At 36.6% G+C, this 10,954-nt stretch overlaps 2 protein-coding genes across 3 annotated transcripts in view; both read right to left on the bottom strand.

The window, feature by feature from the left end:
* Positions 1-1,375: 1,375 nt before the first annotated feature.
* Positions 1,376-2,425, bottom strand: LOC135682006 (guanine nucleotide-binding protein G(t) subunit alpha-3-like). Its single transcript, XM_065196705.1, has one exon. It carries the CDS (start codon positions 2,423-2,425, stop codon positions 1,376-1,378), a length of 1,050 nt encoding a protein of 349 aa, XP_065052777.1.
* A 2,272-nt stretch (positions 2,426-4,697) lies between these two features.
* The window catches only part of LOC135682099 (dual 3',5'-cyclic-AMP and -GMP phosphodiesterase 11A), a 32,725-nt gene continuing 26,468 nt past the window's right edge, over positions 4,698-10,954 (bottom strand). For both annotated transcript variants that reach the window (XM_065196827.2, XM_065196828.2), the window contains exons 14-23: positions 10,247-10,393; positions 9,524-9,631; positions 9,144-9,253; positions 8,719-8,806; positions 8,125-8,225; positions 7,720-7,797; positions 7,468-7,531; positions 6,686-6,760; positions 6,238-6,321; positions 4,698-5,605 (exon numbers count right to left, since the gene is read on the bottom strand). In XM_065196827.2, coding sequence (XP_065052899.2) covers positions 5,435-5,605; positions 6,238-6,321; positions 6,686-6,760; positions 7,468-7,531; positions 7,720-7,797; positions 8,125-8,225; positions 8,719-8,806; positions 9,144-9,253; positions 9,524-9,631; positions 10,247-10,393 — 1,026 coding nt within the window. In that variant the 3' untranslated portion in view covers positions 4,698-5,434. The remainder of the gene's footprint in view (positions 5,606-6,237; positions 6,322-6,685; positions 6,761-7,467; positions 7,532-7,719; positions 7,798-8,124; positions 8,226-8,718; positions 8,807-9,143; positions 9,254-9,523; positions 9,632-10,246; positions 10,394-10,954) is intronic.

Raw genomic sequence — 10,954 nt, 5'->3', positions numbered from 1 at the left:
TTAGCAACGATTTGACAAGGTTGGCCGGTGTTTTTAGCTATTATACCTATATATTATATCACAAAAAGTTAGGTTTTACTTTCATTTTGATGACAAGTCGAGCCAGAATGCACAAAAAGGTTTATCTTGCACTAAATTGGTACTTCAACTGAGCAATGGCATTTATCATTTTTAAACACTTAATTTGTGTTTATTCAAACTGACTCATTGAAATTCCATCAAATCCTTCAATAAATGTAAGCAAAGTCACTAGTGTCGTAAAGAACCTCAAATAAGTGGCTGTAAAAATGACAAAAAATCTAAAAAGCATAACGTGAAGGGAGATTCCGCTAAAAGCTTTTATCAATTTGAGATGATGCCATCCATTTTGACGTCATTTGCGGCAGAAGCTGTAGAAAAGGCATAAAAAATGATTGAAAAAACCTTGAAAGGGATTTGGAAAGCCTCTGCTACTCCCCATAGTTTACCTGAGAAGTGTTCATTCTATGCCATATCAATCGAAGTTGAAGTGCTTTGAAAAGTTAGAAAGAATTCAACAAACATTGCGTTTTGTTCGCGTTGGCCGTTTTCAATCGTATCTGTTAGTTTTAAGCTACGGATTTCATGGAGTCTAGTTGTAGTTTCACACCGACATAATTAAAAGACCCTCGATAATTGCAGGAAACGTGAAACTCACAGTAGCAACTTAGAACTACGATTCAACGGCGTGAAGGTGTCCTTACGTGCTCGTGGTCGCGGGTGTCTCTTTTGAACTAGTAGAGATACCCCAAAGATATTCAGACTTCACTGCAAGATTAAACTGATAAAAGTGAAACATGAATAATTGAATATATTCTTTGATAAATGATAGGCGTTAAATAATTTCATTCAAAGCATTACGATGCGTTTAGCAATTAGTCCACACAACCACACTGACACCTCGTGTAGGCCAAACGGTTCTCTCGCATTAGACACTTTCATTTTTGATCAGGCACTAATTAAATAAAGATCATTTTGCAACCAATTTTTCATTGGAAACAAGATTTGTTTGAGCTGTATCTTCAGGGTGAATTTCGGTATCGTTCTGTGGTAAGTGTAAAGAAGAAACCTTTCTTCGTGCATTTTTTCATTTTATGTTTCTGGGTGCTATTTTGTGTATTCCATTAGATGCACCTTGTTTAAGGCGTATTTTACATTAGTTACAAAATGTGATTTCTGGAACTGTTGTTGTGAATATTACTTAATATGGATGGGGTAGTTATTGTACGACGTATGTGCTGGTTCGGGATTGTTAGAATCTCTTGTTAGAATCCAGTGTAGAAAAAGGCTATCGGAATTACATAAGCTATAAGTTCACCCTTACCATTTTAATAGTGTTGTGTGCAGTAGAAACGAATTACTTCCCAACTTCTAAAACCCAGTCTAAAGATATTTCAAAAGCCTTCTTCACATCTCTCGTGTTCGTTGCACATATGATATGAACCTTAACTGGGCGGGACTTGTCCTTGATTTTGTGGAGGAATTTTGACTTGATGTACCCAACGACCTCGTGTGGGTTGTCATCTGGGCCTTTGTAATCCTGGAAATGATCAGCCAGCGAAACTGCTTTGACTTTCTTAGACAAGAGGTCTTTCTTATTCAGGAAGAGCACCAGCGGCGTGTCTTGAAAGTATGTTAGATTAACAACAGACTCGAATACGCTGAGACTCTCCCCCATGCTGTTCACATTGGGGTCATCCTCCAGTGCCAAGTCATAATCGACTAAGGAGGCGCTGTAGATGATCATGTTTGCTCGGCTGAAGAGGTTGATCCACTTTCGCCTTTCTGCTTTTCGCCCGCCGACGTCTATGACAGTGAAATCGCAATTCCTGTATGTAAATTTAAACTCTTCGACGCTATCTGTAACACGCCTCATATGCAATAAATCGTCATCTGTAGGTACGTATGATGGGCTGTTCATTTTCTTAATGCGTTTCAAGAAATAGCCATCTGCATCGGTTACGCGGACGCCGTAATCGCACATTTGGTCCTTGAATAAGTCTTGTACGTTTTCGTTACACCAGATATCCTCTGCTAGCTTCAGTAGCTCCTTGGTTTTCCCCTTTGGCTGTAGCTTCGACCCTGGCGAATCGTCTTCAGTTGCGGCTTTAAGTAAGTTATTCAATGCAGAGGTCTTCGGACCTTTATTATCAATTTCAGTCTGATCGATCATACTTATGCAAGACGAAACGCTTTCCATGACGTTGTTTGCTATAACTGAGAGACCGGACGCTCTTTCCGAGTTGGAGAACCCGTCTCCGTACAGGATCCGGAACTGTTTCATTACGGTGCTTTTGCCGCTACCTGGTGTTCCCAGGATCAGAATAGTTATCCTGTTTTTTGTTTTTGTTGCTGCGGTGTTCTGTGCTTCAGATTCTGGTCCGATTTTACTAATACATTGACCCATCTTTTCATCAAACAATTAGGGTCTGGCTAGATCCTTCGAAAGCATTCAAACTTTTTTGTTTCTTTTCTATAGCTGTAAACGAAAGTGCAATTTGCTATAATTGAATTCCATTATTCTTTATCGTCTTTATCAGCAGTTTTTTCGGCAAAGTAGACAGGTTGTTACGGATAAAGATAGAATTCTCACCAAGCTCGTTGTCACTGAAAAATCCATCAAATCCTCCCTGTCAATCTGTGCATATATGTCCTCGTATCTTTCAATGCTTTGTTGGTTTGGGAAATCTTGAGTATACCATTTCTACCTAAAAACTGCACTGCCCTCATGTCAGCAACAGAAATGAGGTCTCGACGAAAGCTTAGTTTTCCCTGTAGTAACGCACTATTTAGATGGTGTTGCTTAGAAACATGTCCTTATCCGCAAAGAGCTTGATCATCTGTCTTCAGTGACGCTCTATTTTTCAACGTAATACCCCCAAAATCACCTGTTTCTCTTTGTACCCATTTCGTCTTATGCTTTTTCTTGTGAGCATGCCATTTCTAGGACAAACGAAATGCGTTAGGCCAAAGCATTTTCGCTTCGTACAAAAGCCTTCTTGCTTCTCTTTCGTTTGTCCTTGCTAATGATATATGCACAAACTCCCTCTTTACAAAACGAGTCTGTCTTACTCAATGCATTAATTTCAAGTCGTTAATTAATCTGTTAAGAACCCTTAACGAACTTATTCTCAACGAGATATTGTGATGCATTACGTTCATCCAAGATAAAATGAGATTTATATTTATTCATTTCGGTTCATCATACTCTGTCAACCATTTTTATAAATTTTCAAGTAATACTAAGAGGAAGGATGATAGAAAACGCTTTTTTTCTCTTAAAGCAACACCTCCAGTTGAAGCAAGTTGCTTTAAAATATTATTTCTGTTGTTTCATTGCATCCTTGCTTTGACCATTATTTTCTTTATTTTATAATTTTGCAGTTGCTGCTTCCTGAATCCGTTGTTGCTACAATCACTGCCAAAATTGCTTGGAACACCCAACACTTTGCGCTGAGATTTCCTTTTTTCATTTTGTTTTTCCGAATACAACTACCGTCCCCCTTTCCCCCCCAATGTTGAAAGTATAGAAAAATATCATAAAAGGCACACAAAAAGCGTACTCCGTAACCCCCTTATTATTTCTATAGTAAATCGACATTGTTCCTAGGGGGAGAGGGAGATGGCTGAATTTCCCTTTGAAAACTGACGTTAGTGTTCCAAGACTCATGGCAGTGATTGTACTTAGCAATTTATTAAAAAAATATGGCTGAAGAAGATCAATTCGGACTTGACGTGACCAGACGTGTCAAGTTATGATCAAGCTAACTTTTTTGTCTAAATGATCCTGAATAACTAACTATATCATTTAAGCTGATCATCGATTTTTCTATTTGAATCGTCGGTGTTCCAGCATCTCACTCCATGATCTTCCAAAGAAACTATGGTGATATTGTTCTCAAACGAGCATTCTCAATAGGTCTGAAATTGTTAACCCGCGCATGATCTCATCAAGAGCTTCAGCACCAATATTTTCATAACCTTGATATTTCCACAACCTAAATAATTTCAAACTATTCTATTACAAAAAGGTACTTGTATGCTGTCTACACAATGCCATCTTCTGTAACAATACGTATGTAGAGGCCAAGAGAAATGGCTCCAAAACGCAACCTTGTGAAGCGCTGGACAACAATCTATTGAGCACTTTATGGTTAGAATTGAACCAGAAATGCCAATTTTGTATCTTCTTGTGCACAACTTTATTATAAGAAGGTTTTCAGAGATTGGCAACTTGTTGCAACATTTTGACTTCAGGAAACACACACTAGAAGTTGCCACCACACAGTGGCTTTTGTACTTGTTTTTCTTACTATCCAGCTTCTGAATGCAGTTTTAGAGGTTCGACTTGCTAGAAGTGTCCGACCCTATAAGCGTCTGTTATCAAAATGTTTTATTTGTTAAAAGTTGTCTATCAAAATGAGGTATCCGTTATAGTGTGATGTCCGTTATTATGTGCTGCCTGAAGTTAGGAATTGTTCGTTTTTAGGAGTTTTTTGTTCTTTGGAGGTTTTTGTTACGACAGGTTGTCTATGAACTAAGATGTGTATTATTAGGGTATTGTCGTTATTATGAGCTGTCCGTTCTTATAAGCTGTCCATTGAAAGCGGTTTCGCTGTAGGTCAAAGATAAAAATTGACGAGAAGTGGTAGGTCTCAGGCAACAAAAGAAAAGACATGGAAATTTTCTGCTTTGTACCCGACATCCGTTGAACATATAATTCTACTCATTCAACAATTTAGATTCAAACTTTTTGCCGAGCTGTATTAGATCTTTACCGACGACCTTATTAATTCAATGTTCACACCGGATTCTATAGCATGTTATTACACTATGGCTCTAATACTATTCTCAATATGTAAGTACTGAATGGGATTAAAGTTTGGAATAGTGTATAAGCTTTTGAATTGGATGTTTTTACTTCTACATCTAGAATATGGTTATAAAGTTTAGAATAACATTTTGCTACAAAAAAGGTACCACAGTATCATAAGTCACGCTTTTTTCCTTGAAAAAAACATTTCTAGTCACAACACGCCATTTTATGTCATTAGTCAACTACTAGAAATTTGCAGCTATCTAGCAACGTAAAAGCAAACATTGATGCTATCATATCTTTGACCACAATTAGAATTTGCTCATTTATGAAATGTTAAGCCTCTGCGGACTGCCAAAGGGCGTGATCACTCACAGCTGCTCAAAGAATCAAGCAACCATATGGCAACGTTTTACTGCATTATAGAACATAGCACGAGGCAATGGCATCTTCTAATTAATTGTTTCAATAACAAATGTGTCCTACTTCTCTCGGAGAGATAACAATACGAGTTGATTGAGATCCCCATATTAGATGATAAAGTTTCCCTTAGATTTGCTAATGGAAAGCTCTAATGAGGCTGAAATTTCGTGCTCAACATCATAAATATGTCGTTTGATGTTGTTGGGTGTTCACAGGCTTCAGCACCGGCTCAAGTTCAGGATCTATGTGACCATTTTCGACTTCTTTGCTTAGTTCTTCCCAACGATTCCTGTTTGAAACTGCATCAGTGTGAAGTGCCTGCAGACTGGAGCTCAGTCTTGCTAGGGTCTAAAGTTGGAAAATAATATGATTAACTCTTGTAACTATTATGAAATAAACCAATTAAAATCATAAAATGTGATTCAGCGTGACTCATTTCAAGCAAGAAAATAACAAGCCAGTTTCACTAATAGCATTTCTTCGGGACCAGGTAAAGTGACGAAAAAGCGAGTTCCTTTTTACATCATACGAATTTCTAGTTGTTCCTATTTGGTTTTAATTTCTTTGCTTCTTTCTTAGTTTTATTCAATTGTCATTTTTACTCTCCTTTTCAATTTATCACTGACATAAATCAGAAGTTGCCTATGAGCAACGAAAAAATGAGCACAGATTTGATTGGTACAGAACTTTAAGAGCCCGTTCGCAGTATCATCCAATAATCTGGCAAAAAATATTTTTAAACCCGGGCATAGCAATCGTAAGATCTAAATAATTCCACCATGAGTATCTAAAGAGAGCCAGGTATAATGAAAGACTCTTTGTTGATATCATGAAGTGATATGATTGGTTATTTTTCGTGCCATTTTCTTTACAGCCAATCAAATGGTAGCATGCAAAACAGTACAGATATCGGTGATTCAGCATCGCCTGCAGATTCGTCTGCCAAACCTTGTTTTAAAGCTGTATTTATAAAGATTTACCTTGTAAACAGGTATGCCAGCGACATCAAAAAACTGAACTTGTAGCTTTGGTAATTGTAAGATATGCTTTCGATTCATCATAGCCTGAAAAATGACGAAGAACACGAACGATTGATACTACAATAGCTGAAAAGATGATAAAGGAAGCAATAATATGCTAGAAGCGATCAAGAAGATTAAAATTTAGTCATCTGTGGCAATGCTTTAACAATAACAGTCTAAATTCTTGATCGCCAAACTCATTATCAAGGTCAAAATTAAGTCTGCTTTTGGTGAGTGCATATATTTTGTGGTACCTACTATCTTGTAAGTTATTTAGCTTGGATTTGTTACAAAAAGTTTTGCTCTGATAATTCTACGCTCTTACACATAGCTTTCTAGTGACCGAAGCTCAGCAGAAACATCTTAGAAGCTAACTAACAGGGCAATTGTTGATGAATTATCTTACCTGTGGCTCAACTTGAAGTTTCTCTCTCTCAATATCACCTTGGTGGAAGAATTCACTCGTGACCAAGTGGACGATCTGTAAAAAGGTTGATTTTTTTATAATAATAAATAGCAAGCATTTTTGTTGCTAGAATGCGTTACACAAATATAAGGCTCCTGCAAATACGTCAAGTCAGCTACAACTGTCTTTGAAATGTCAAGCCAGCTACAACTGCAAATGTTGCACCCAGCTTCTAATATTTATTCTCGGCCTTATCGATGCTTACTCAGAAAATATATTTTTCTCCCAAGGGAGAACAACCCCAATTCGCAATATTTCGTTTTCATACAGTTTGTCCCATGCTTCTTAAATTCTTTTTATAAGACCTGAAATTTTCTTTTCCATGGTGTTTATAAGTTTGTACTTATCAATATCGGTCATTCAATCATATCGTATCACGGTCAATTTTAAACACCTTTCTTTTATATCTAACAAAATAGCAACTACCCAGCCTTCGAAGTTTAGTACTAGCGCATGATTGCGCAAACTTCATCCTCAGACGATGGGCATTATTTTTATCAAAGAAAGTATCAAATCGGATTCAAACTGCACATTTGACATGCCTTTTGTATCCAATGTATAGCATAGGCAAAGCCTGTGGCAAGCATCCGCGTAAAGTAACATTCTCTAATAAACGATTAACAAACTGTAAATAAAAGCCCATGTTACATTATTTTTACCGGCTTTGCAGTTTAACCTACTCACATTTGCCATGTCATGCAAAATATTGCAATGAATTTTACCTCTTTCTGGATTTCCCACGGCTTCGTTATCCCGCATAGATCACTGGCAGTCATCAAAATTCCCCTAAAATTATATGAACAACCTTTAGAATGCAATAGTATGCTTTGAAAGATACACCATCGTCAATCACGTACAATAGACAAATAGCAAGTTAAAATCTTGAGGAGAAGATGTGATGGATGTGCCTGATGCTGTGTAAAATGTTTGTATCCACGTTAGAAGGAGCTTCATTTAAAGGATTCATATCATACCTGAGAATTGTCCTGTGCTCATTTTTGCTAAAGTCAATTTCGTTTTGCTCCAGCAACGATGCCAGGGTATCCCTGATTCTGCCATTAAAAACAGACAAAGATGTGTTAAACATGATTAGTTGACTAAGAAGGTCCTGTTAGTTACGTATATGCTTATAGCATTTTACCAAAATTTAGACAAAATTGAAAAAAAATATTATTTCCCGAATTTTCATCTCCATTACTAAGCTGACTTTGTTGCCGGTTTTTTTGCAGTTATACTGTTTCAAACATTGCCATGTTTACGCAAATCTCTAGAAATTAAAGCGGCCATGCAGGATACTCGATAATTAAGTGCATTCACTTTTATTTCAACAAGAACATTCACAAGTACCATTAAAGTAAAATCCTAGCTAAAAAACTTACTTGAAGTATTGAGCCAGGTCCGTTGCAAGGATGGCATGCTTCAGTAACTTCATAACTTCTTTGTACTGGCTTGATGTAAGGTTTTTGAAGATATTGTTTCCCTGCAGGTCATAAATAGCATTTAAACAGTCTCACGTTATTCAATCATCTTGTTGTATTAATTTCACTAAGCATTTTTAAACGTTTTTTCCAGGAGTCAACTTTCTAGGATTGGTTAAAATTCCCTGACATTCCGGATTTAACTATAAAAATAGCAAAGGATTTATCTCTGACAAAAGTCGTGTAAATACCAATTCGTCTCTCACATAATCAGCCCCTTTGAATTTGGTCCCATCCCATTTCATTTCAAAACATGAGCTCCTAAAAGCTAATTCGAGGATTTACGGCATCCGGGATTCAAAAATATGAAATTATGAACATAATGGACATCGAATATCAAACAATATCTAAGATGAATACAAAAAACTTTAAAGCTGCCTAAATTTGACCTACTTTCAAACAGATGAACATTGACATGTATTGTAAAGCTGCCTGTAAAAGAAAGATCAAGCTGCTATTTTCTACCCATAATTTTGATGGTCAAAAAAGGTTTACCTCGCTGTTCAATATTGCTACCGCATGGTTGAAATGGTGATGCTCCATAATTGACGTGCCATATAACTTTCCCAGTGCGGATTCACTCCTAAGAATGGAAACGAGGATAGAAGTATAAGCGTTCTCCATACAGATATTTGTGATTTTGTGCTAAAAATCTACACCAGCAAGCTAATGTGGAAATCTGAGAGAGGGGGGTACATTTGAAAAAAAATTTTTGCAGATATTCGAAAAGTTTTGGACATCAGTGATAAAAGAAGCAACGAAAGAACAATGAGAATTTTTTATATAAAATTTTGTGCAAAATCTTTGCTCATCAAAGTCTATTCAGAATTGAAGTTAACGAAAATTTAGCTTTTTGTCAAGCAGATGATCTTAGCTTACATCACCTTAAAGTCCATAAGAAAGTCTTCAAAAAGGCTTACTTTGTCTGAAACTCGTTATTTGTACCCCTGTGATCCAAGTCGTGACACAAGCAGCCAACCAACAAAGCTAGACATTCGAGACCAGAAAGTTTTTCAATCAGCTTGCCAGACTGCGGAGCAAAATTCAGCTTAGTCGAAAGTTTTAAGAACCGTTAATTCTATAACAAAGCTTAAAATGTTCCATATTCATGAAAAAGAAACTACAAGCAATAAAGGATTAAAACCTTTACGAATTAAATGTGAAAATGAGTCTAGATCGTTTCTTAAAGATGAAGTGTTGGCAATTACCAGTTTGCAATTAACATCGCAGTACTAGCGAATAGCTCAGAGATTGTCGATAGCAGCACAGAATAGAAGCAAGGATAATTCAAGAAATGTACCGTCAAAATGGCAAACATCGATTGCGCAACGTTGAAAGCGTGTCTCCAGTTGTGATAAATAACCCTTCTATAATTCTTTTTGACGGTCAATAACCACCTGTAGAGTGTCTGAAATCAGCGAAAACGTATTCATCAGTCAATGAAATAAATCATTTTTGAGTGACTTAGGTGTTTTAGTTTGAAGAAGATGGTTATTGGGTATGGTAACATTGCATAAGCATTAGCATTTTGCGCACGTTTATCAAAAAGTTGCGTAATGCTTTAATCAAATACATCAAGACTGAGCTAGGAGTTACTCAATGTCAGCACAACTTCAATACATCCGTGAGATTCAAGATAAGACAGGTCATAGCAAAAATTGATTCCAGTAAACTTTATTCTCTTCGTTAGAAAAACCTTTATTTAGTGAATACAGCTCGCTATAAGATCATGATTACTTGATAAGTTAAATCAGAAGATATAATTTCAGCTTTTTTCGATTCTACTGTTACAAAAATAAAAAATTCAAAATTATCTGTTATCAAATGGTGAACAACCTCTTCGGCTCGGTATTGCCAATCGTAATGGCTTTTACCGAATCGAATCGACAGAATCAGAATAATGTATCAGAATCAACCATTATTGCACATATAATCTGATTGCAAGAAGGCTCTTTTTTTTGTAGATGTCTGACTTTCACTTATTCTTCTCTCCAAAAATTCACAAATTGAGAGACATACCAACCTCGTTTTCAATTCTATACGTCTTCAAGAACTCGAATTCTATAAACATGCGAGTAGCTGCCGTAAGCATTTCATCATCTCGTAATTGAAAGTCATTAAATTTCAGATCATTGAGTCTGAGCGTCTTTGTTGATGGCACAGGTGACAGCTAGAATTAAAAGTACTGTTATTCTGCTTGCACAAGCTAAAATTATTTTTGCTTTTTTCAGCTGCCTTTCGAGCATAGTGGGTGTAAAACTAGTTGAATGATAATTGAAATGACGCAAACGCTTTACAGCAAAACAAAACACATTCAGCTTCCAAAATATCGGTAAAAGACAAATATCAACAAAAATTCATCTGACCAATTCTGGGGCTGAATCTTGACTCATAATAAAAATGTAAGAAACAAGGATTCTATTGCCAAATCCAAAGTAACTTTCTTCTCAGCTTTCTAGATTATCAGGCTTCTCTCTCCAAAAACACGCTCCTTTATGGACTCTAGTATAGTTTCTGTACGTTGTTCGATAGAGCTGTTCTCATTGCAAAGTTCCAATTATTCATTAAGTTATAACACGAAAATGCAGCCACTTTCCGAGAGAAAATCGTAAAAAGCCAAATCTATTTGATGACACTGGGTCTTTACTATGTTCGGCTCTTTTTCACCACAAATCACTTTCTTGGTCAAGTAATTACTATGCCCACAGCTTTGGCTTAGGAGACCTTTTAA

This window comes from Rhopilema esculentum, chromosome 16, assembly GCF_057945365.1.
Source record: "Rhopilema esculentum isolate cy_ngs chromosome 16, ASM5794536v1, whole genome shotgun sequence".
Lineage (NCBI taxonomy): Eukaryota > Metazoa > Cnidaria > Scyphozoa > Rhizostomeae > Rhizostomatidae > Rhopilema > Rhopilema esculentum.
The sequence above is the reverse complement of the archived record's forward strand: the minus strand, read 5'-3'. Positions and strand labels throughout refer to the sequence as shown.

Bases quoted from the DNA above. Each gene is read 5' to 3' on its own strand.
- LOC135682006 (XM_065196705.1), bottom strand. From the start codon at position 2,425: ATGGGTCAATGTATTAGTAAAATCGGACCAGAATCTGAAGCACAGAAC.